This window comes from Lipomyces doorenjongii (genome assembly GCF_038497915.1).
Source record: "Lipomyces doorenjongii strain NRRL Y-27504 unplaced genomic scaffold V1508scaffold_14, whole genome shotgun sequence".
NCBI classification, from domain to species: Eukaryota; Fungi; Ascomycota; class Lipomycetes; order Lipomycetales; family Lipomycetaceae; genus Lipomyces; species Lipomyces doorenjongii.
This window is the reverse complement of record NW_027118081.1, coordinates 88,978-111,917: the sequence shown is the minus strand read 5'-3', so window position 1 is coordinate 111,917 and position 22,940 is coordinate 88,978. Positions and strand designations below refer to the sequence as shown.

General features: G+C 46.5%; 10 protein-coding genes across 10 annotated transcripts; 6 read left to right on the top strand and 4 right to left on the bottom strand.

The window, feature by feature from the left end:
* Positions 1-133: 133 nt before the first annotated feature.
* On the bottom strand, positions 134-2,961 carry V1508DRAFT_414077 (P-loop containing nucleoside triphosphate hydrolase protein). Its single transcript, XM_066939876.1, has 4 exons — positions 2,639-2,961; positions 2,373-2,586; positions 639-2,319; positions 134-580 (listed from the first exon to the last, which is right to left on the bottom strand). Exons 1-4 carry the CDS (start codon positions 2,858-2,860, stop codon positions 355-357), a joined length of 2,343 nt encoding a protein of 780 aa, XP_066796904.1. The 5' UTR covers positions 2,861-2,961; the 3' UTR covers positions 134-354.
* Positions 2,962-3,032: 71 nt separating this feature from the next.
* On the top strand, positions 3,033-6,246 carry V1508DRAFT_414075 (uncharacterized protein; the record flags this gene model as incomplete). The annotated part of the gene is made up of 3 exons (XM_066939875.1): positions 3,033-3,878; positions 3,925-4,860; positions 4,916-6,246. Coding segments are annotated over exons 1-3 (2,827 nt in total), but the record flags the coding sequence as incomplete, so codon positions are not given.
* On the bottom strand, positions 6,190-6,819 carry V1508DRAFT_438378 (uncharacterized protein). Its single transcript, XM_066942174.1, has 3 exons — positions 6,746-6,819; positions 6,475-6,668; positions 6,190-6,418 (listed from the first exon to the last, which is right to left on the bottom strand). Exons 1-3 carry the CDS (start codon positions 6,752-6,754, stop codon positions 6,358-6,360), a joined length of 264 nt encoding a protein of 87 aa, XP_066796902.1. The 5' UTR covers positions 6,755-6,819; the 3' UTR covers positions 6,190-6,357.
* Positions 6,820-6,956: 137 nt separating this feature from the next.
* V1508DRAFT_454828 (uncharacterized protein) lies at positions 6,957-10,478 on the top strand. The gene is made up of 5 exons (XM_066942597.1): positions 6,957-7,097; positions 7,155-7,232; positions 7,313-7,495; positions 7,550-7,666; positions 7,713-10,478. Exons 1-5 carry the CDS (start codon positions 7,083-7,085, stop codon positions 10,377-10,379), a joined length of 3,060 nt encoding a protein of 1,019 aa, XP_066796901.1. The 5' UTR covers positions 6,957-7,082; the 3' UTR covers positions 10,380-10,478.
* Positions 10,479-10,723: 245 nt separating this feature from the next.
* V1508DRAFT_414067 (uncharacterized protein) lies at positions 10,724-11,927 on the top strand. Its single transcript, XM_066939874.1, has 2 exons — positions 10,724-11,015; positions 11,067-11,927. The coding sequence occupies exons 1-2, from the start codon at positions 10,863-10,865 to the stop codon at positions 11,487-11,489; spliced, it is 576 nt and encodes a 191-aa protein (XP_066796900.1). The 5' UTR covers positions 10,724-10,862; the 3' UTR covers positions 11,490-11,927.
* A 205-nt stretch (positions 11,928-12,132) lies between these two features.
* V1508DRAFT_414065 (TFIIH subunit Tfb4/p34) lies at positions 12,133-13,707 on the top strand. The gene is made up of 4 exons (XM_066939873.1): positions 12,133-12,282; positions 12,339-12,946; positions 13,017-13,275; positions 13,328-13,707. The coding sequence occupies exons 1-4, from the start codon at positions 12,225-12,227 to the stop codon at positions 13,507-13,509; spliced, it is 1,107 nt and encodes a 368-aa protein (XP_066796899.1). The 5' UTR covers positions 12,133-12,224; the 3' UTR covers positions 13,510-13,707.
* A 22-nt stretch (positions 13,708-13,729) lies between these two features.
* Positions 13,730-16,085, top strand: V1508DRAFT_54772 (Cullin repeat-like-containing domain protein). The gene is made up of 3 exons (XM_066942956.1): positions 13,730-14,119; positions 14,171-15,119; positions 15,174-16,085. Exons 1-3 carry the CDS (start codon positions 13,928-13,930, stop codon positions 15,824-15,826), a joined length of 1,794 nt encoding a protein of 597 aa, XP_066796898.1. The 5' UTR covers positions 13,730-13,927; the 3' UTR covers positions 15,827-16,085.
* Positions 16,086-16,439: 354 nt separating this feature from the next.
* Positions 16,440-17,225, top strand: V1508DRAFT_351926 (SGNH hydrolase-type esterase domain-containing protein; the record flags this gene model as incomplete). The annotated part of the gene is made up of 2 exons (XM_066936834.1): positions 16,440-16,986; positions 17,044-17,225. 2 exons carry the CDS (start codon positions 16,440-16,442, stop codon positions 17,223-17,225), a joined length of 729 nt encoding a protein of 242 aa, XP_066796897.1.
* V1508DRAFT_383799 (TAP42-like protein) lies at positions 17,206-18,552 on the bottom strand. The gene is made up of 2 exons (XM_066937755.1): positions 17,358-18,552; positions 17,206-17,306 (listed from the first exon to the last, which is right to left on the bottom strand). Exons 1-2 carry the CDS (start codon positions 18,482-18,484, stop codon positions 17,276-17,278), a joined length of 1,158 nt encoding a protein of 385 aa, XP_066796896.1. The 5' UTR covers positions 18,485-18,552; the 3' UTR covers positions 17,206-17,275.
* A 65-nt stretch (positions 18,553-18,617) lies between these two features.
* On the bottom strand, positions 18,618-22,195 carry V1508DRAFT_414057 (uncharacterized protein). The gene is made up of 2 exons (XM_066939872.1): positions 19,360-22,195; positions 18,618-19,303 (listed from the first exon to the last, which is right to left on the bottom strand). The coding sequence occupies exons 1-2, from the start codon at positions 22,051-22,053 to the stop codon at positions 18,932-18,934; spliced, it is 3,066 nt and encodes a 1,021-aa protein (XP_066796895.1). The 5' UTR covers positions 22,054-22,195; the 3' UTR covers positions 18,618-18,931.
* Positions 22,196-22,940: the final 745 nt, after the last annotated feature.

Sequence of the window (22,940 nt, the reverse complement as noted above, 5' to 3'; positions counted from 1 at the left end):
AAGGCCACTGTGCGGCGTCAATCCAATGTGGGTGGCCCTTGTAACTAAACTATTTATGGACACATGCGGTGCATAAATACCATTGGCACTCTTAGCTTATCGATCATCAGCAAGAAAAACTTTCAAGTGCGATCCCTAAACTAAAAATATTGGCTGTTTTAACATGAACTAAAAATATAGGCTGTATCAAAATATTCAAAGCATAATTCTATGAATACTATCTCCATCAAATGTTAACATGCATCATTTGTATTCATACACGCAGTCTATAGGTCTATTTTGTATCCTACATGTCGATCTTACTACAAACAACCCTTCTGTCGATCTTGACTACAAACAACCTACAATTTCACCTCACGTATATCTACTTTTAGTGCCTCCGTTCTTGTTTAGAGCTCGTGCTCTTTTCTCAGCACGCTCTCTGGCAACCTCCATTTTCTGCTTCACTCGTTCTAGGCTCATCTTCACGTCGCCTTTCTTGAAAGTATTAATATCGAAATAAGCCGGAGCAAGTTCAAACAGCCACTCTGGCTTGATCGTTGTGACTGTGCGAATATAATTCTTCGTCGTAAGGACAAACCTATCAATCAATGATTAGCACAATGAATTATGTAAACCAGTAGTGGAAAGTTAATTACTCGTTATAAACAACCCATTCGCTTTCTTTCTCCAGGACAGTTGATGGGTGTAACAGAACGTCCTGATTATCTTTCACTGTAATGTAATGCTTCCCTGATGAACTCTTCTTCGCAACCTGCATGAAGAAGCCGCTAGTAAGCGCTCGCCGAACATTGGTGTAATAATTAGGATCCTCAAAGGGTGTACTAATTAGGTCAAGGTCATTCTTCTCCATGATACGCTTAAGCTGCAATCGAACATTATCAGCGCTCTGAAGGGACCGAAGTGAGAGGAAGTGATCATAACACCATTGAGCTGGATTATACTGAGCCTCCGGACTCTTGAACGCATGATATACATTTAGTAGAGTAAGATGATCGCCATCAACGTGCCTGAAAGTCATCTTCATCTCATCGGCTTTCTTTCTCGCACTGTTGGGTCGAACAAAGATACTGGGAACGGATAGCAATGCAGTAAGCGACAATATTTCGTTCGAGCAATAGAACTCTGGCGACGTGATCAGCATAACAGCTAACATGGGGTCTAGAGGAAAGTCGGAAGCGAGACGGCCAAGGGGAGTCAAATTTCCGTCGTCATCCAGACACGCCAAATAATTCAGTTCCTCCAGTGCTCTCATCATAGTCTCGGGGGCAGGAGGATCCATGAAGTCGAAGTGAACAAGATCATCGATTCCAAGCTTCTTCAGCTCTAGAACTGTAGAGGAAAGGTTACTCCTCAAAATCTCCGGATAACTCTGCTCGTTCAACTCTTTCTTAAACGCTTCTTCGGTATAGAGACGGAAACACTTTCCTGGCCTTGTACGACCCGCACGACCTGCACGCTGCTGAGCGGAAGCTTTTGAGATGGGTGCAACAAGAAGAGATTCAACACGAATTCTGGGATTGTACACCTTCTGTTTTGAAAATCCTGGATCAATGACATAAACAATCCCGTCGATAGTCAAAGATGTCTCGGCGATGTTGGTGGAAACCACGATTTTTCGTCCCGGAGGCCCATTTTTGACCCTAGGACCTGGAGCCGGATCAAATATCTTCTGTTGCTGTTGTGGAGGTAGGGATCCATAAAGTGGATAAACCTTCAGCTCTCCGCAGTCGGTCTCACGGATTAGTTCGTCGGCTTCCAAGGAAATCTTACGACAGGCGTCCTCAATTTCTTCTTCACCCGTCAAGAACAGCAAAATATCGCCGGAGGGCTCAGTAGCATGAATCTGAAGAACAGTCTGGATAGCGGCTTCCAGATAATCACGTTGATATTCCGGAGTGTAGTAGATCTCGACAGGATGCGTTCTTCCTGGAACAGCGAGCAGTGGCGCATCGTGGAAGTACTTTTGAAACTTTTGTGCGTCTAGTGTGGCTGACATGATTATGATCTTCAATTCTTTTCTCCGCAGCGCAATTTCCTTCAGTAGACCCATGAGAATATCTGTAGCAAGTGTGCGTTCGTGGGCTTCATCTAAAATAATGCAGCTATATCTGTCTAGATTGTGGTCATTCATGGCTTCTCTGAGAAGCATACCATCCGTCATATATTTGAGAATTGTCCTATTGGAAGTATTGTCTTCAAAACGAATACTGTAACCAACCTCTTCTCCGAGGTTCACGTCCAGCTCATCAGCGACTCGCTTAGCAACGGACATAGCAGCCACTCGCCGAGGCTGCGTGCAAGCAACCATTTTACCCTCTGACAAATGTGTTAGAGGATATCTCACAATAAGATTTCGCACGCTTACTTACCAAGATGTGGTAGGTCATCGAATAAAACAAATTGCGGAATCTGAGTTGTTTTGCCTGAACCAGTCTCACCGACGAAGACCAAGATCTGAGTTGAATGATAAAGATCTAGAAACTCCTGCCTTTGCAAATGCACTGGCAAGTCACGTCGGATCTTCAAGATATCAAAATACTTCTGCGACAGCGGTTTTAAGTTGAATGGATTTAGAGGACCGTCCTACAGCAATCGATCAGTATCACCCTATTAGCAGTCAGAACAATAAACACACCTCCACTTTAAGTGCCTGCTCAGCAGTTGTCTGATGTCGCACAAAGTTTGTAAGAGGAGCATCTTGCAAACCGTTTGCGCTGCTCTTTTCAAACCCAAGCTTCTTCTTAGGGGCTGACCGCGTATAAATATTGTCCGAGTCGTCTTGGTTGTCCGCTAAATATGGATTGACGACTTCGTCAGCCGATGGTTTATACCTCTTACTTGCTCGTTCTTCAGGCATAGTTAACAGAATGTGAAGTATCTGTCGTTGTTTCTGACAACTGGTGATAGGACGTGGGAGATGGCGATAAATCAGATTTAAGCCGAGGCGAAAAATTGTTAGCGAAGCGTGTAAACTTTGCGTCGCGGGTAGATGTGGCGCCGGGAGGTTATGAAACTCCCAACGAGTCGACGAAATTATTATGACTTCATGCCTACAGTAACCGAGGTTTATATGCACTTACCAATCGAGTCGATAATGAATCAATAACGCTTCAATCTGAATAGTACCGATTATCTTGTATATTTGTTATTGCGGTGTAGTGGTAGGCAGTGTTCTGGATCGGGTTTATAATCGACCCTGCCGGTAGAGTATAGCACACTGGACTAATATATATTAATAAGTTCGAGTGTTTCCTTGTGGATATGGCCCGCAACCTGACAAAATATTTTACTGAGGCATGCGACGTCCTCTCGCAAGCGGCACGTATCCAGACCTCTCAAGGAGATGTGCCATTCGATACAATTTTCTATGAGCATCTTCGACAAAGTCAGAGCGGCTCGAACTTAGTTAATTCGGAAGACGACGATGATCCTCAGTTATTCATATCTAAATACCTTATTTGTCTGTTAAAACGGATTGATGAGGCGTCCAAAGATGATCAAAAGAATAATCCGGACCTGTTTTCTATCGCCTTAGGAGATATGAAGACAATCAACGCACTTCTAGATTTCATCGTTATAGAATGCCTCTACCCTTGTCTTACACCAGGTGTCGGTATTCCTCTTGAAAACCGCCGGAAGGACGGAAATTGGCGGCGAAATGAATTGACCACCAATCGACGTGTGGATATATTGAGCCATGTCGTTGATACTCTGGTCGATATTGTTGAGAGTGAGGATGATATTGCCGATTTGATTATGGGTGGTCAGTATTGCACGGATATCATATCTGGTTTGGCGGAACTGGGATTCAATCCTATATCTTCCACCAATGAACTTGCGAAGTATAGAAAAATGTTCACGGATTTCCTAAATAGGTGTGTATTCAAATCCAAAATAAGATCTGTGCTCATACTGGCTTAGGTTGGAAACTTTTACGTTACTCTCGTATATCACTATGCTGATACACAAGCATACGCCACCATGGTGCTTACAGCTACTTACTCGGACTCTTGCGATGGTCCCCATCAGTCGGCCGGACGATGGCGTCAAATCGCTCATTGAGATGATTGGAGGATTGCGTGAAGACGATCAGATATCTGTCGACAAGCTCCATCGGGCAGCTACGGTCCTATGTAGCATTCCCAAAGGAGTAGAGCCTCGAAACTACTTTACTCATGTGGGCATTCAATTGCTCAATATCCTCGACAATTCTCAACAGAAGTTGTTGGTATCAGCGGCAGTGCAGATTATTGGATCAATGCAGAAGTCGCGCCCCAGAGTTGTAACTGATTTCATATTTAAACCAATTATTGAATCGATTACCCCCAAAAGCGACTTGAAAGCTGAAAACGATGTCCTTGTGAGCGACGCAGAGTTATCAAAAGCTATAAATAGGCTTTCGCAATTAGTCCGCAACTCTCCTCCAGATATTGTAGAGGTTCTACAATCGCCAATATGTTACAGTTTATGGGCATTAGCGTGCTTTCAAAAGCGCACGAAGCGGGCCACGGATGCTACCATGGGCTTATTGTCGGTGTATATTAAAACTGGTCGTCCAGATGAGAAAATTGATAGTCTCGTACACAGGATATATTATGATGGCGATGACGCCTGGAAGTATGGTAATGGTGGGAATGGGCAGATTGAGATTCGCAAAAGAGGAAAGACCTACACAGAGCTTGTGGCTGAAAATGACCTCATAGCTGGTCTGGAAGGCATTGACAATCTCGAACAAAGGATTGACCTCCTTATGGAGCTTATTGATGGTCTCGATAAGATATCTCTAAGAAAAATATTTTTTAAGACCGTGCGAAGATGGCTAGTGAAGAGAAAGGATTCTACGTCTGATCCCTTTCTGTGAGTTGACATTTTCTATCACTTACAGTCGGATCTTGGCTAACCAGCGATACAGAGTCTTAACCGATCTGCGACTCTTGGAGGGAGTACTGGAAAAGCATAAGTCGGAGATCATCGAATCGCCGTCAGAAATTATTGTACTCGTATCAAGCATTCTAGACGATTATGTCACTGCTTTACGCGATAAGCAAGATAATGAGCATGTCGCAAAGCCGATGTCCGTGCAGTTGGCTGGCATTGTTTCATCTGAGCCTGACGAGGAACCGGACTCGGATGACGAGGACGAAGAGAGAGAAGAAATGGATACAGATTCTGAGAGTGTGTCAGTTGCAGTATCTCTACTATCAGCGATGCTTTCAGAATCTTTGGTTGGCAAAGCGGTGAGGTTTAGCTCAGACGATCAGCGTCTCCTGAAATCGTTCGGGCCATCTCTCAAATATATATCAGAACACGGGCCTGGCATAGTGTCATCCTCAGCAGCGACATTGGCGCTTTTACTCAATGAGACTGAAGTCCCGACAGCGTCATCGAACTCTCATATTACTGAATCTCAGCAGAGGTATCAGTCGGCGCTCAATCACCTTCAGGATCCACTGATTCCAATACGTGCATACGGTTTGCATCTACTACGAACTCTAATTACAGAACGCGATCCTGTGGTCAATGTCGACTCGGTCCTCAAGATATATTTGTCTACGTTGAACGACGAAGATTCGTTCATATACCTAAATAGTATTAAAGGTCTTGAAGCATTGACTGACATACACGGTATCTACGTCATAAAGAGGTTGATCGCGCAGTACACGGCTCCTGATAAATTGTTAAGCCTGGACGAACGTCTTCGGATTGGTGAAGCCATTTTGCGCACCGTACAACGATTGGGTGGTGCACTCACGGGTATCAATGCTGATATCATTGTTCACGCCATGGTTACTACAATATCGAATCACAAGCTTGATGCACGAATTCGGTCGTCCGCATTAAGCATCCTCGGTATGGCTTGCGAAACAAATCCAAGTGGTTTGTCTGTATGGGTCAAAGATGGAATTGAATGCGCCTTGGGTGTGCTTACATTCGAGCCCGGTGAAAATAAGGCTCCATTGCGTCGTGCGGCTGTGGTGCTCGTTGGATCGTTACTCACTGGCGTCCGTGACCTCAACGAGTTTCCTAAAGAGTTTGCCAAGGAGATAGTTAGAAGCATGCGATACATCAAGAGCTCTGATGGAGATGGCCTGGTACGCGTACAAGCGGGGAATGTTTTGGATATTGTACGTGAGATGATTAGCGAGGAGCTTGACGTGTCGCAAACCGATCTCCCAACACTACATGTAAAATAATTTGTAAATTATAGATATTGTACATGGATGACTGTATAGTGAAATGCCAACTTTTGTATATTCCAAAGTCGATAAGGTCATAATATCAGTTTTCACGTCGTCCTATCCTTATATCGTAACATCACCGTGCGCCAATAGTCGTCACAAAGGCTGGCTCGCCTCATTCTGCCATCTTCTCTTCATCTCCACCTGCTGCGCTAACCCAAAGAACGTTATTACATCTACTAGATGTTAACATGGCTTCAATTTTGGATCGAAACTGTAGAATGCAGCCTACCTAATCATGATCTCACCGAGGGCACCCTTATTCTCGCCATCAACGTACTCGACGGTATTATCTAACTGTAAATTCATGTATGAATCGACTGAGATCAAAACACCCTTATATTCAGTCTTGCCCCATTTTAGACGGACGACCACGTCCTTGCCAGTCAGGTCCTGTAAGAACGGCTTGGGATTGATTGGAGCAAACTAAATCGTCAGCGGTCTTGTATAAAACACAGAGAGACTTTCTCACATAAATATGTGAAATGACTAATTCAACGTACTGTAGACATTATATAATATGTACCGTCTTATCCAAATACTGCGGATCGTGCACCTACAAAATATTGGAATTATAGATTTTGGGCCCCCAAAGCATCGCATGTTTCACAGATATGTGCTTGCCAAAGTTAATATGTGCTACATTCATGTCACGTGCAATGCACCTCTGCCTCACAAATCTTATCCACACTTCAAACTCTCAGCTCCGATTCCGGACAACCAATTCACTAGCATTATCTGTAACCACCAGCTCCAATCCTCAATCTAATCCAGTCGCCGGAACGGCGTAGCATAACGACTCAGGAAGGTGTTTGTTGGCTCTGCACGCATCCACTTACGATGGTACTCACTGCGGTATGTGGGGATGTGGTATTGGCCCTGACCGGAGAGGACTAACGTGCATGAATATAGTGGCGCCAGTTCACATTTTTCGATGCACTTCCTATTAGGGACCCGTCGGTTGCGGATGACGATGGACCGCTTTATTCTGTACGTGAATTTGCAAGGATACGAACTCCGTGAAGGGGATGAGTTGCCAATGGGGACGGCAGTACTGATGGTCAAATTAGGATCCAAACGTGACCGCAGTATGTGCGGGTTCGGGCTCGTTATACCTGGCGACGAACAAAGGAGTTGTCAAGATTGTTTCTAGGTCACTAAAATTACAAGTGTCATTCGTGGCTCATGACAATGGCGGTGCCATTACGTACATGACTCAATTGGATGGGACGCCGAATCTTATTACTGTAGCTGTATGTAATGCATTGGTTTTCCAGTGAATTGGAACATATACTCATTGCGACTAGGAAATCGAGAATTCGGAGCCCCAGGTTCGGTTATGGTCTCTTGACAAGCCGGACAAAAAGACGACCGGACCGAAGTGCAATGCTTCTATAACCATCCACATGAAGAAGATATGGGAGGTATGCATGTCGTAACCCGTCGTTTGGATATTAGCTGACTGCTTAGATTACGTCATTCGCTGTCTCAAGTGATCTCTCCTCGATAGCATTAGGCTTGGCTAATGGAAACGTCATTCTCATTCGAGGCGACCTTCTCAACGACAAAGGATTGAAGCAGAAAGTAATCTTTGAAAGCTCAGACCCTGTCACTGGTTTGGCATTCTATGAAGCCGGCAAGGCGTCGTTTCTCTACATTGCAACGACCACGCGAATTCTCACAATTTTTACTAGTGGTAAAAATCAGGGACAGCCCGCTCGTGTATTGGAAGAAAAAGGATGCAGTTCCGGATGCATGGCGCTGAAGAAATCAACAGGTGAGATTTTAGTAGCAAGAGACGATGCTATTTATTTCTATACGCCATATGGACGAGGTCCATGCTACATGTACGATGGACCGAAAGATAGTATTTTTGTGTACAAGTCGTACTTGGTAACTGTCTCGCTCTCGGCGGCATCTTCTGACGCTAGCGTTCAATCTACGCTGCGTCGATTTGTAGGAAGTGTACCTTCGCGTGACGATCCATTCGATACGACAAAATTTACCATCCTCGATACGGAAAATAAGTTTGTTGCATACACCGGTCAATTTGTGGATGGCGTGAAGGCGATTTTTGCGGAGTGGGGCGACTTGTACGTGCTTGGAGGTGACGGCCAATTGTATCGGCACCAGGAAAGAGATCTACAGTCGAAACTGGATATATTGTATCAGCGAAATCTTTACGGTCTTGCATTAACACTTGCAGTTAACGCCGGTGCTGACGAAAAGCGTGTGCTAGTGATCTATAAGAAGTATGGCGATTATTTGTACGACAAGGGCGAGTATGATGAAGCTATGGTCCAATATATTAAGGCGATTGATGGTGGGGAGGCTAGTCAAGTTATCAGAAAGTATCTTGATTCGCAGAGAATATACAATTTGACGTCATACTTGGAGGAACTGCACAACCGCGGTATCGCTACAGCTGATCACACTACGTTGCTTCTGAATTGTTACGCAAAGTTGAAGGACACGGAGAAATTGGAAACATTTATCAAATCTGAAGGAGAGAACTTGAAGTTTGACCTTGACACGGCAATTCAAATGTGTCGACAGGGAGGATATTTCCAGCAAGCTGCGTATTTGGCCGAGAAGCACGGGCAGAATGATCTTGTTGTTGATATTACATTACAGGATCTTGGCGATTACAGATCCGGCTTACGCTTCATCAGAAGTCTAACTCCAGAGGATATGTACTACAATCTTTCTCGATATGGACGTGTTCTGCTGCAACACGTTCCTAGTGAGACGACGTCTCTATTCATCGACTATTTCACCGGCAGGTACACTATTCGAAAGATTGCGAATGTGGGTGAATTTGATCCGACAGCCACAACTGTTCTAGGAAGTGAGCAGCAGCGTCCTACATCACCCATGCTTGGTTTTCAAAATTACAAGAATTTGATCCCATACATGGCTGGCAGCCGGCCGGCATCGGTGTTGTCTGGGGCAGTAGGCGAGCCTGCGCCGAGTATTATGAGTACGATTACCAGCAATGTTGGTAAGCTGTCTAGCGCGATGGTCGGCGGGGTATTACCCAGTGGAAATGAGTCAGTTGCCAATGCGCCGGTAACTATAGATCCTCGTGTTTTCGCGTCAGACCTGGCTGTTCCTGATTACAAGGTACCGAAGCCGCGTACAGCGTTCGCCACGTTTGTGGATCGGCCTGAGGAATTGATTGTGTTTTTGGAAGCCTGCATTGCACATCATCGTGTTGTCGGTGGACAAGCCAGCGATGAGGCTGACATGTGCACGACTTTATTCGAGATGTATCTTCAGCGAGCAGAGGCTAGTACGACAGAAGATGAGAAGCAGAAGTGGGAAGAGAAGAGTAAAGTGCTGATAACGGGATTTAACGCGCCGATTGATCAGTCAAATGTGTTGTTACTGTCACACCTATACTCGTTTAGAGATGGTCGAATATTGGTTCGCGAACGGGAGAATTTGTATATTGATATTTTCAGATCATCTGTGGCAGTTAACGACACGCTTGGTGCAATCCAGACTTTGCACAAGTATGGTGACGAGGAGCCGGAATTGTATCCTTTGGCGCTGTCGTACTTCACATCTTCTCCGGAGGTCATGGCTGTGGCGTCCGATGAGCTCGCACAGGTGTTAAAGAAGATCGAGCAGGAGGGACTTATGGCGCCTCTCCAAGTTATTCAAGCATTGAGTGTCAATGCTGTTGCGACAGTGGGGATCGTGAGGGCATACTTGTCTGAGATCATTGAGCGAGAGAAGAAAGAGATTGAAACCAACCGCCGTCTAACAGAATCGTACAGACAAGAGACAAAGGCCAAGTTAGATGAAATCCGGGAGCTAGAGACGGAGCCTCGTGTTTTCCAGTCGACGAGATGCGCAAGCTGCGGAGCACCATTGGATCTTCCTACTGTGCATTTCATGTGCAAGCATTCGTACCACAGGCGATGCTTGAACGATGTCAATGAGGACACGGAGTGCCCGCAGTGTGCGCCAAATAATGCCACGATTCGCGCAATCAGACGCGCACAAGATGATATGGCGGATCGACACGATTTGTTTAAGGCGGCTTTGGAGGAAGGAGACGATAAGTTCAAGGTCGTTAGCGACTTCTTTGGCAGAGGGGTGATGGAGCAGGTAGAATTTTTGGTTGAGTAATAATGGGGCGTTGGGTACTTGCATATTTTGTACAGATAGAGCATGATTGTTTGTATCTAAAGTTAATGGCAGCGATTACTTGATAAACCCTGCGTCTACGAAGTTTATCGCGCTAGAGATAGAAATATTCATGAGGCATAGCGGAAACTAGCCGGAACCAGACAGATGAGGCGTCCTTCTAGAAGAGCTTTTGCATGCCATGATCCGAATTGGCAATCAGGGACCGGTGAGTCACAGAAGTTGTATTCGTGACTTGTGAGTCTGGGTACACAACTTTCACTCTCTCGTCGATGACGGCTGCGGGCTAAGCCGAACGAATGCAGCCGCGCGTTCGGGCGCACTAAAGCTGCAGTCTGCGTCACGCTTTTAACTTACAAAGTCGTCATTATTTTATATCTGTCGTGCCTTAGAACCCACTTTTCTCCGTACAGTACTCTTCTAGGTTATATAAATCGCATCTACACTACCAAATAACCGCACAATATGTGTCTCTTCTGCTGTTCTGCCGATGTCATACTCATCCTTCTCGCCATCCTCTTCCCACCCTTGCCTGTCTGGATCAAGCGGGGTATCTGTTCCGCAGACTCTCTCATCAATATCGCTCTGTGCATGCTAGGTTTTATTCCTGGTTTATTGGTAAAAATGTGTTATCGTCGTATTTCAGTTCCCTGTGCTAACGACATGTAGCACTCATGGTACATCATTGCGCGCTTTCCAGAAGAGCCATTTATTGAGTCTACCGATCTAGAGTCTCAGGACTACAGCCATCGGCACCAGTCTGCACCCGGTTTCACCACCTTCTACAGCCGCCAGCAGTTTGTCTACTCGCCTATTCCACAGCAGGTCCCGACGGCCTTTTCTCGCAACTCGCCCACCCCTGCCCAGGCCCCACAGCAGAGCGGCGTCTACCCACCAGCTGCTTCCGTCCCCGTCCAGCCCGCCCAAGTTGATACTGCTACTGGCCCAACCGTCAACGATACTGTCCCAAGCAACAGTGATGCCGTCGCAGGCAGCAGTGATGATACTGTTCCGCCTCCATATGAGCAGATTGATAGCGCGAACACACAAGAGCTCCGTCTGGACAACAAGGTTCAGCGGGACGACTATTAAGCCATGTCCAAGACTCGTATGACTGATTAAGTTTGCAGTTAATCACACGTACAGTTCATAAATTCTACATGAGTCGGGTCACAGGTTTTGTCAAATTTGCATGACATGTGAGTAATATTTACGGCCAAAATTTGGTTTTTGCAGGTTTTTGCGTGCGGCCTGGTATAGATGTGGATAGGTTGTGCGATGATTTTTGGGTAGCCGTTCGTTGGTAATATATTAATGGGAGTATTCTGGTTTTATTATAGTTAAGTTTTGTATTTTAATCAACCTTGAGTAATTTGTACAGTATGTAACGGGCATGATATGTTGTTACCATGAGCAGCCGCTAAACTCTGAACATAATACAATGACGGCAATCGAATGGAAAATGGATATTATTGAACTGTCTCTGCGTCGTGATAATCTATCTGCATGCCGATAACGCCAGATCTAGCCATTGCGATCATAATGCATGATATGCTCGTAGAATTAGAGGTAATATGGACAACGGTTTCCGTTCATGGGTGGTAGTGAATGCGGCTAGATATATAATTTGAGATTAGTTATTTGATATGAATAATGAAGGCAATAAGGCGTCGTCAAGTATAAATACTCTTTTATTTAAACGAGTTCGAATGAGAGTCTTATAAGAGAGTAGTCACGGTATTTCTGGTGCGGCTTTTCCGATTTCAGCTAAGTTGTATCGAATTTCGGTTATATCCTGTCCACATCACATATGCCGCCCCTCTCACTATGAACGCCGTCGATGGATCGTCCCACGTTCCACAAGTGGGGTTTGCGTCTGAATTAGGTAAGTTGAATGTCGGCTGCATCAATTCGACGGCTCAGACAACTGACTCGAAGCAGAACAGGAACTGCCCTCGCTTCTGGTGCTGATTCTCGACACAAGCCCACTTGGATGGGGCACCCAATCACCTGCAATTTCGTTACATGAGGCGGTCGCTTCGCTGCTGATATTTATAAACTCACATCTTGCGCTGAATCATTCGAATGAGGCAGCAGTTATTGCCTCTCACACGAATTGTATCAAATACTTATACCCTGTCCCAGGCGAGGATTACAGTACATTGGCACCGAAATCGACAGCAACGAGTGGTACCGAGAGTTCAGAAGAGATGATTCCAAATGGTCAAAGTAACGGAGACAATGGAACGCCAAATGATGCGTCGATGTATCGTCAGTTTCGGGTAGTGAATGAAAGTGTAATGAAACAGCTCGAGTTGTTATTATCGGGTACGTCAACGTCAGATATAGAGCACAATGGCAAGATATCGGACACTACTTTAATATCTGGCGCATTGAGTACTTCGTTAGCATATATTAACCGTTTGGTTGGCGGGGTAAACGACAATGGTCCGAAGCTGAGGGCAAGGATACTGGTGGTCAGTGTCTGCTCTGATCTGGCATCACAGTATGTTCCAATCATGAATTGTATCTTTGCAGCGCAGAAAATGGTCTGTATTATTTGTAAATGTGATTTTCAGCAACCTTTTTGTTTAGCGTACGCTCTAACAAACCCTATAGAAAGTTCCGATAGATATTTGCAAGATTGGCAACAATACAGTCTTTCTTCAACAAGCTGCGGATACGACGGGTGGTGTATACATGCACTTGGAACATCCTCGAGGGATGATACAGTACTTGATGACCGCCTTCTTACCAGATCGTGCATTACGGAAGCATTTAGTTCTACCTACACAGTCGAGCATTGACTTTCGCGCGGCGTGCTTTTGTCATAACAGAATCGTGGATATAGGTTACGTTTGCAATATTTGCCTATCAAGTACGCCTTCTGCAAGAGAGCGTCAAATAATATTTATACTAATGATATGTAGTATATTGCCAACCCCCTGCGGATGGTAGCTGCGCAATTTGCGACACTATATTTGATCCAAAGGAACTTGCAGATCTTCTCAAGAAGCCGGTTGTAGTCACAACAACCGTCCAGAAGATCAAGACGAAGAAGAAGAAGAAAAAGGATTCAGACGCGACTCCGATTTTCACGCCTGGTCCGTGATATAATCACGGAGTTAAGTTTAGATTTTGTAAATATTTTTGGCAATGTAAAATAGGGGCATTGCAAGTGTAAATTAATATTGCACATTTTATATGTGTCAAGAAGAGCACGTATGGCGTCAACTGAATTTGATTCACTTATTGCACTATTATTAGTGCCTTTAATTTATAAAGATAATACAACTCTTTCGACATAGCGGGGGGCGGGGGGGGGGGGGGTACTTGGAGACTAATATAATCGTAAGCGGTGACCTTGTCATAACGCGTCATTTTAACTTCTCCCAGTGCGCAATCGCCGCGCTCCGGAAGGAACCTTAGGGATCATAAGCCAAAACGAACTCGGTACACCACACAGCATTCTCGATACACGTATCTCGTCAGATTGCCATTACATACACGTTCCTGACCAGCACGTCAATATGAATGCAATTCCGGAAGTCAAGGCGAAGGAATCGAAGGAGCACAAACCGCGCAGGAAACGGAGGCCGACGATGAGCAATGCCCTGTCTTCCGCGGGAACTCATAATCCCCGGCAGTCAATTATCCCATCGATGTCATCCAACGTGAAGGGATTGGGTGCTACTGGACCGGAGCAGGATCATCATGAAAAGGTATATCTGACCGCTACTGGACACGGCTTGTGAACTACTGATAGGCAATAGGTTGGCACCTTACTAAAGCGGTATTCAACGCGGTTTCCTGCCTCAGGCTTCGGATCATCAAAACACAAGAAGAAAGGCGAGAAAGAGAAATACAAGAATGGACTCCTCGCTCCGGAGAATATACCGACAATAGCGGAAACGTCGTATCCACATTTACCATCATCACTGCCATCGGCAACCAGAAGAGATACATCGCGATCCGCCGATCCGTCGGTTCCCACTCGGAAGCCTACTCTTGTATCGGGAACGTCGTCGTCACAATCAGTACCGACACTCGGGTCTGGACGAGCGCACGATTTGCCGGTATTGCCGGGTCTCGACGAGAAGAATTATCCTATCACCGTGAAGGACTTTCAAGATGACAAGTTCGATCCACATAAATACGTTCAGACTCAACTTATGGACTCCGCGGACTACCAGGTGCGAGATTATCTAGACAAGTTGCGGCAGACACAGGAGCAGATATCGAAAGATATGCAACGGAACTTATTCAACAGCTATAGCCAATTCGTTTTAATTTCATCAGAAATAAAGACGCTGGAGCAAGAGATCAGAAGTACAAGGAACATGATGAACGAGCTGTCTTCACTAGTGGTCGATATGCATATAAGCGACAATGATAGTGATAGCACCAATGGGGCGAAAGACGGCAATAAAGAGGAGACGGTTGACATGCCAATTTTAAGACGACAGACAACGCGGCAACGGAACAATTCGCAAGCGAGTGCTGCAAGCAGTGTCGTCCCGAGTCCAGTGCTGGCTTCAGGACCTATGCCAGATAACAGAGAACTACTTCAGTCGCCATCTCCAAAATCGGTGGGCAATGTGAATGGCAAGGTGAAGGACGGACCCGTGAAGTCCAGTGCAATTTCTGAAGAGCTCTTTATGGAATTGGACGTTTTGATTGCGCATCGGCGGACGGACGCAGCAATTGATATTATCACAGCATGTACGTCTTGCAGCTTGTTGACAATGTATTTTTAGCCTGCTGACTGAAGCCTAGTGAAAGCAAACAAATCAGAGGAAGAGGTTGATCCAGACGTCAAAGAACGTGCCGACCAGGTGTTTGACATCCTTGCGTATGATTTAGTTTCAGAATTCATACCGCGGAGACAAGTTATTGCGACCACCAAGCTGTTATTAAGACTGGGCTACGACGACGAGACGAGGACAAAATATCTTCAAGCTCGCAGTGGCATTATTGCCCGTCGTGTGGGCCAGATCCGGAAGAATCCGGACGATATCCCTTTCTATATTGCCCAGGTTGCGACAATCACGTTCACTCTTATCAAGGCCACGATTGCCATTTATAAAGACTGTTTTACCGCCAATGCCATGGCTTCCAAGATTGTCGATTGGACTTATCGACATGTTGAACACTATGCTAGTTTGTTCGCTACAAACATGGAGGGAATCAAACCTCAGTCGGAAGCGTTTTTGCGTGCGGTGGCATTGACGAAGAAACAAACTGAGCAGTTGAAAGATATCGGTATGAACATGGATTTCGTCCTACGAGACGTGCTAGAGCCAGAGACTACTGCACCTCCTCTCCCACCTAGGAGAACAATCCAGCATTCGCCGCAAGAACACTCATCTTCGCCAGTTAGTACTGTCCCAGAAAATGGCCTACTGTCGAGCCACAGCGAGGGTGTGTAAATTATTGGGTACACTTGTACGTTTATTCTTTCTTTCTGTATCAAATTATTAGACTGCAATAGTGGGGTTATTTGGATAGGGAAAACTCGCTGGAACGAGGATATTAAACTGTATATATTCGACTTTTATTTGCGACTGAGGATCACAAATTGTACCATATTCATTCCTTGCTACGGTTCAACATTCGAACCATCCACATTGAATTTCTATCTGTTAATAGGTTAGAATTATAAAATCTTAAAGTACTAGGTGAACATTGAGAAACAATAAGAGTACACTAAAAGTCAAACGTTGAGCAGATGCACAGAAGCGATCATTTGATGTAAACCTGGTACTGTCGTGATAGGCAGCAATGTTCTCCGACGCTGGAAGCGTACCATCGTCACTTGTGAGCATAGCCATCATCTTCAAATCCCCTGAATCCGGAAATGATGTAGGCGCAGCCAGACATCTTCAGCATTTCATTGATACTTAGCGCTTCCTTGTTCATGGCATTGTTGAGGCGCCTCATCCTCAAATGCTATCTGTAGGGGATCCGGAACAGCCAATTTCGATCGACCCGTCGTTGCGTCCCGAAGGGCACACATATTCCGAGCTGTCGACTTGCTGCACTATGGCGCCACTTTCAGGAACGACTGTTTACAAAAAAGTCGTGTTGATTGGGGATTCGCAATTTGAATTATCATGGAATCCTGAATTGGAATTTTGTTTTCCAGCCGCACTCGCGAACTATTATGGTCGACGCGCGGACATCTTGAATCGCGGGCTCTCAGGGTACAATTCCACATGGATGCGCTCCCAATTGGACAGAATCATCCTCGAATTGAAGCACTATGACGAGGACGTGGTGCTATTATTTATATTGTGGTTGGGGACGAATGATTCCTGCTTGGAGTCCACGGAACATCATGTTCCTGTTCCGGAATTTGAGGAGAATGTGCGGACTTACGTTGCTGAAATTAAGCAAAATTTTACAAATGCTCGTATATTACTGGTTTCGCCTGCGCCAATTAGTAAAACGGGATTAGCTGCTTCCTCTATGCGTACGAAGGGTATGGACCGCACGCAAGCTGCGACAAAAGAATATGTTGACGCACTGCTAAAATACTCTGACGACGAAAACGTCGTGAGGAAGATTGATTTGTTCGGCCAGTTAGTGGGTGCCGCGGGCTACGACTCGAACACAACCGTTTTTGATGAGAACAGTCCTGTTACAGATGACGCAGCTCTCAAGATCGCAAAATTCACAGTTGACGGTCTGCATTTAAATGGCTATGGGTACAGAGTTCTGTTTGATTTGGTTAAGTGCACGTTAGACAATTGGGATAGCGTTCGGGCGTCAGATCTAGAGGGAGTTGAGCCAAGTTGGTCTGAGAAGTCAAAGGAATATAGAAAATAGATAGTATTGTACATTATGAAGTGAATTTATCGTTTTGGTCATTATTTGATTTATCCTCGATTGAGAGTGTTTCCTGAACCTCTAAAACTAACGTTAGAGCGCGGAGTCCATATGCGTAGTAGTTCAACATACCTTGGGTTCGCTTCGGTAAACTCATCCCATTGCCGCAGTCTGTACGTCTCCATGTCGTTCTCTTCTTCATTATCCTCGTCTTTCTCGACAGTTTTCTCAGACTCTGGACCGCCGCCTTCAATTATATTGCCCCTTCTCCGTTCTTCCTCAAGATACTCGTCAATTGTCATTGTAGGCAAAACGTAATCGGGCCTGAACACGCCCTTCTTGATTTGCTCCCGAGAAGACACAATCGTGAATGGCCTATTGACTTTCCCGTCCGCTCTCAGTATAGGCTGAGCATTCCGTAACGGCGCATCTACTCGCTCTGAATAATCATCCCTGTGGCTCCGAGATTCTTCAACTGGTGGCTCTGGCCGTTCCAACGGCGCAGGTCTATCGGCCGCAAACGCCAAGATCTCCAATTCCGAATCGAGTGCCTGCAACGCATCAAAAGCGCGTTCGATAAACAAAGCGACTTGCTTCAAGTATAATTCTCTCGCAACCTCATCATTCTCGTCCGCCTCCTGCTCAGCAAGATGCCGGGAACGCAGGTCCTTAACCTTCTTCTCTATCTCCTTTTCCCGCTTAAACTTCGCTACCTTGGCCATCCGCTGCGCACCCGGATCGGAAAACCCCCGTGCATGAGCAGTGGCAAAAATCGGCGTGTCAACAGGCACTTCGAGTATCGCGTGCAGCAGCCTAGCCGCATCTCTGTCCAACAACTGATACGAATCGCACAGCGTCAGAAAGGAAAGATATAGCCCCTTCGATTTCAATGCCAACGGTTTTCGGGCAGGTAAGGAGGCGGTGTAAATCTTGTCTGTCAGCGTCGCGAGGTAGTAGTCAATGACTAAGTACGGGAGATCAATTGTCGCGATGTCTTCAACTGATTCATTCATGCTGAAGAGTGAGAGATGCTCAGATTTGAGTTTTGAGGATTCGAAGGAAGAAATTGCTTTCTTTAGTGTATTTTGGTACGTTTCGGAACGTGAAGTGTCGTATGCCCTGGGATTGAAGGAGGCAGAAGCACTGGATGGGGTCGCGATTACTACTGTCGTGTCTACCATGCCGCTGAAGAGCATCCCGTATTGAGATAACGCGTAGTTGAACTCTTGCTTTAATGTCCGACTGTTCTGTGAGGCCATATTGAATATATACGCCAGCGGAATGCTAGTGCCGACTAAAAATGTGTATTTGACATTAGAAATCTGCACGATCTGAGAGTTGGAGAACGTCATCCAGACCTAGCCGAGGAACCGAGAAACTTAAAAATAGTCGGTGTGCTCTCGCTTTCGATGTCTATGGTTGCACACTACGATTTACACTATCATTACTTTTTATATTTAATGCGAATGTAATATATTCCTTAATAAATCGCCAATCCTAGCCCCAGTTCTTACGCCGAAATGGTCCACTACTAGTCCCAGCGACGTTCGTCAACAGGGGAGTCGGTGGCAGACTGAGATTAAACACATGCGAGCGCAGCTACTCGCCCAAAGGCACGCAAGGTACCACCAGATCTCGGAATTTGTTCCTAAATGATCAAAATCCCGGATTTGGTTTCTAATACAAGTGTCATGCATATATTATAATCATGAGCTTTCGTACTTGCCATTCCCGCCATTAATTGACCTATTCTCCTTCCCATTAAACTGTGCTTTAGCATTATTGCTCCGCTGAACTGGTTTCCGACAAAGGTCCTGCAATCTGCTTTCCATTGCTTCAATCTTAGCACCAAAAGAGTCGACGGATTCATCTAGATCGTCTAACTTTGCGTCAAGAGTTCGGACTTCGTACTGCAAGCGTGCAGCTTCCATGTCGAGATCCCGAATTCCGTTTGCAAGAAATCCCTCTCGTTGAATGGCATGATGGTATGCTTGTTGGATAGCATCCGACTCGACGATAGCATATTCGTGAAACCGAGTAACGTCTGCTATCTGAAGGGCGTAATCGTCGCGAACATTCTAAACCGATATTAATATACGTTAAATAGTTGGATATTACCCGATGGGAAATATACTTCAGCTCGTTTGACATGAGACTCGCTCCACTGTTGCACTCCTTTTACGCGCTCAAGAAGTCTAACGATATACTCTGTAGGGTAATCCCACTGAGCGTCCCACCGCAACACGAATCGCTCGACGACCGAAAAACTAGCCCTGCGCACGATCTTGCGGCTGCGTTCGATATCCGCAGCAAATGAGCCACCGCAAACGGGAATCGATGAATACTCGTTGGCGGAGATGCCTCCAAGAGCGACAACGGACTTGCTGAAGGTACTTTGTTGCGCTGCGACTTCGACGAGGTCGAAACATGACTTAACGGCGCGCGGGCCGAGCGATAGCGAATCAGAACTCCGTGCATCATGATAAATCATAAGCTCTTTTTCGATAGCCTTTAACCGTTGACTGTCATCGTTGAAAGATTGAGCGGCTGAGCCTGAAGCGTCGTTACTGCTCCCAGCGTCGTCGACGGCAAGTTCGGACCCAGGACGACTGCCGCCCGATTGTATCAATTTTAGCTGTGTTTGGCTACCACTGTGCAAACGGTCGCGTGTTTCGAGATATTCACTCCCTTCAATGTCATCGTCGTAGTCATTGTCGTATTCATCTTCCTCATCCTCTTCTTCGTCCTCGTCCCTTAGCGGGATAATAAGGTCGACTTCATCGTGTCCCTTGCGGTCCGCATCAGGCGGCGTTGAACCATCGGTGGCGGTGGACGGCGGTGTGGATGTTCCCGCAGACAGAGCAGTATTATCGTTTTCTACCAGCGCAGTAATTCGTTTACTCCCTCTCTCTGCGGTCAAAACCGGAGTCTGAGGCTGGCGCCGTCGTAGGTTTCCAGTCAATTTGTTCACGCCCGAGCGGATTGCTTCGTCCGTCCGGACTTTCCCCCTGCGCATTGCTGTCTTAATATCACGTTTTAACGGCTGTGTCTCTTCACGGTTAATGCGTCTGTTGCGATGGTATCGAACGAATGCGGGAACGTCGTCATAAGCTGAGACATGTGATGAGGATGAAGGATAGTCGTTCCCGTTTGCAACGAATGCTTGGCCCTCGGTATCGTAGTTGTCGTTCTCTTCGACTTCGTCCTCACCCCGGTCAGATTCGTTGTCAACAACAGTGTCTGAGGCGGAAGATGTAGCAACACCGGCAGACGTAGGATGCAAGGAACTGCTATCGTCTCCATTTGATCCACGCACAACTGCATGTGCCGTGGCAGACCGGAGCAGCGGTCGTCGGGGCGGTTGATATGAATTCGAAAGTCCCGAAGCATTCATAGCCGACGATACCAACGGCGCGACCACATTACCGTTACCGTCACTCGCAGCGCCGGCGTCGATGACATTTGCAAACGTGGAGTCTCTGATTTGCCGCGCAAATTTGGAGTTCATTTTGCCGAGCCAGAGATAACGGAGAGAGGGGCCGAAAATGTTTTCGATAAACCGATCGTAGTCTGTCGTTTCGACGTCGATGGCGTTTTGTGTGTGCATGCCTGACAAATCTTGGACTGTTGTCTTGACGACTTTTGTCAACGGAAATCGCTCCGAGGCCGAGATTTTGCCGGTGATGCGCAAAAGTTTGTCGCGGGTTGGGCCATCGAGTTTCGCGGTCTTGCTTAACTTTTGCTGTCGCTGGAACGTGACGATACCTTGCCGAAATCCTTCAACGTCGAATGGATCTTTGGCGACCTGGGCACCAGCTGCGTTTAGTCGATGGCGACACCCGACAACCATTCCAAGAATCGCAGCGATTGTGGTAGGTCCGAGCACTTTATCGACCGGATCGACGCGATAATGAGGCACGCCGATATCGTGCCACCACGCATTGATCGCCCTCTCGGTCAAGTCGCACAATAGTCCATTTATATCATACCGCCGGAATAGGCCAAAATAATATAGTGATACCTGTACTAGCTTGACGATATTTATAGCTGCATTCTCGAAAGGCACATGGTCGCTTAAGCGATATATCTGGTAAAACTTGTCGCGACTGGCGTCTGCTGGCTTGTTGAGTGTTATTCCTGAGCGACCACCACAACCCATCCGTCGCAAGTTCTCGTTAACAATGAAGTCGTTGGTGTGCTTCGACGTGTTGCCATCGGGTACGTTGATCAGCGTCAATCCGGACTGGAAAGATGACAAGTTTGTGACGAAGAGTGTGCCGAGTTGGCCGCATGATTTCGGGCGTGCGTTCATTTTCGAGAGGTCTTCGACATATGCTCGCAGTCTCTTAGACCACAGGTCGCGGTTCTTGGGCACAGAGATTGAGCCGAGTGAGACGACGTGTTCTGGGTTGCCGGTGTAGCTGATGATCGACGAGCTGTAGCAGCGCGCGCAGGCCCATTGCTCGATGATGTAGACCTCGTAGCCGGTGACGGTGATTGTTTTCGGCCTACCGTCAAGGCGGTTGACGTATTGTGCGTCCGAGCCTCGTAGGTACCGTAGGCCGTCGATGTCGGCGATTAAGAAGGTCACGCATGTTTCAGTGGTGGGTGGAGCCTTGCTGGCAGAACTGGACGACATTGTGGGTCCGCGATCCGGCGAGAAGATGGTCGCGGTGGTCGTCGTGGTGCTGCGGCGACTAGGCGGCGACAGTCCGTTGCCATTGGCAGGCGTGTGCAGCGACGGCTGGCTCGACGACCTGACATGGTCAATGTTAGCGGCCTGTGGCGGCCGCACAAGCGGATAGAAGATAGTTTGATGATACGCCATCGACGACGCGGCCGATGGCGATTGCGTGTGGTTGTTATCGGGTTTTTTTGGAGGCGATAGTCGGATAGTCGTTATATTTAATGTTGGATAGTCATAGATCTTTCAGAAGAGGCTGCTGCTGCCGCTGCTGGTGAAGGAGCGGGTTTAAGAGCAACAGCAACTGACTCGTGAGTCGCGGCGGCCCGCACGTGCGGCTTCGGCGGGGGGCCCATCCACATGAAAAAAATCGCGGCGCCGTAGTTAACGCACTAATTACGAGGGATTATTATTCGAACGGTTGCTGCAATTGCACATGACACGTCTATAACTTGTCTACGTCATAGACTGTTATTATAAAATTTTATATGTGTGTCCAATTTGGATTAGCCCACATATTACCGTCGACGATTTGGATGAACAATTCTAGTACGTTGCCGAGTCTGTCTTGCACCCATTCGCTGTACAACTATACGTCATAGTTCTGGTACCGATATCACCGTTTATATTTAATCCCCAGCAGACAAATGATACTGATGACCATGGCAGCGCAAAATCGACAACGACATATGTTCGTCTAATTCGCAATCTTTATAATAAAAATACCAGAAGGGGGCTGTTCAGTTATAATTTGTAAATGCAGCAGCACAGCAGTTAAGGTTGCAAATGCGGATATTGTGCGGCTCTCGGGTTTATACGGAGCTCGTGTTCGGGAATGTCGCGTAGTTCGGGAGTTTATGTCACAAAAACGCCGGGGTTACCATAGCTTCTGGTCTGTCGCCTTCAACAATCGCCGCTTCTACGCGCCCTCAGCCGCCTTCTCGTATCCTCGCTATTGTTATTTCTCGACTTCGCTCGTCGTCCACCTCCAACTCCTAATTCACGGCTACACGCGGTCCTTCTTGCCGTCC

Coding starts and splice junctions, on each gene's coding strand:
- V1508DRAFT_414077 (XM_066939876.1), bottom strand. CDS start 2,860: ATGCCTGAAGAACGAGCAAGTAAGAGGTATAAACCATCGGCTGACGAA. Junction 2,320..2,372: donor CGATGACCTACCACATCTTG/GTAAGTAAGCGT, acceptor CACATTTGTCAG/AGGGTAAAATGGTTGCTTGC. Junction 581..638: donor GAATGGGTTGTTTATAACGA/GTAATTAACTTT, acceptor ATTGATTGATAG/GTTTGTCCTTACGACGAAGA.
- V1508DRAFT_438378 (XM_066942174.1), bottom strand. Junction 6,419..6,474: donor CTCGGTGAGATCATGATTAG/GTAGGCTGCATT, acceptor AACATCTAGTAG/ATGTAATAACGTTCTTTGGG.
- V1508DRAFT_454828 (XM_066942597.1), top strand. Junction 7,233..7,312: donor ACGATGGACCGCTTTATTCT/GTACGTGAATTT, acceptor TGGTCAAATTAG/GATCCAAACGTGACCGCAGT. Junction 7,667..7,712: donor ACATGAAGAAGATATGGGAG/GTATGCATGTCG, acceptor CTGACTGCTTAG/ATTACGTCATTCGCTGTCTC.
- V1508DRAFT_414067 (XM_066939874.1), top strand. CDS start 10,863: ATGTGTCTCTTCTGCTGTTCTGCCGATGTCATACTCATCCTTCTCGCC. Junction 11,016..11,066: donor GTTTTATTCCTGGTTTATTG/GTAAAAATGTGT, acceptor AACGACATGTAG/CACTCATGGTACATCATTGC.
- V1508DRAFT_414065 (XM_066939873.1), top strand. CDS start 12,225: ATGAACGCCGTCGATGGATCGTCCCACGTTCCACAAGTGGGGTTTGCG. Junction 12,283..12,338: donor GGGGTTTGCGTCTGAATTAG/GTAAGTTGAATG, acceptor GACTCGAAGCAG/AACAGGAACTGCCCTCGCTT. Junction 13,276..13,327: donor TTGCAATATTTGCCTATCAA/GTACGCCTTCTG, acceptor AATGATATGTAG/TATATTGCCAACCCCCTGCG.
- V1508DRAFT_54772 (XM_066942956.1), top strand. CDS start 13,928: ATGAATGCAATTCCGGAAGTCAAGGCGAAGGAATCGAAGGAGCACAAA. Junction 14,120..14,170: donor AGCAGGATCATCATGAAAAG/GTATATCTGACC, acceptor GATAGGCAATAG/GTTGGCACCTTACTAAAGCG. Junction 15,120..15,173: donor AATTGATATTATCACAGCAT/GTACGTCTTGCA, acceptor ACTGAAGCCTAG/TGAAAGCAAACAAATCAGAG.
- V1508DRAFT_383799 (XM_066937755.1), bottom strand. CDS start 18,484: ATGGCCTCACAGAACAGTCGGACATTAAAGCAAGAGTTCAACTACGCG. Junction 17,307..17,357: donor TTTACCGAAGCGAACCCAAG/GTATGTTGAACT, acceptor CGTTAGTTTTAG/AGGTTCAGGAAACACTCTCA.
- V1508DRAFT_414057 (XM_066939872.1), bottom strand. CDS start 22,053: ATGGCGTATCATCAAACTATCTTCTATCCGCTTGTGCGGCCGCCACAG. Junction 19,304..19,359: donor CTCATGTCAAACGAGCTGAA/GTATATTTCCCA, acceptor ATATCGGTTTAG/AATGTTCGCGACGATTACGC.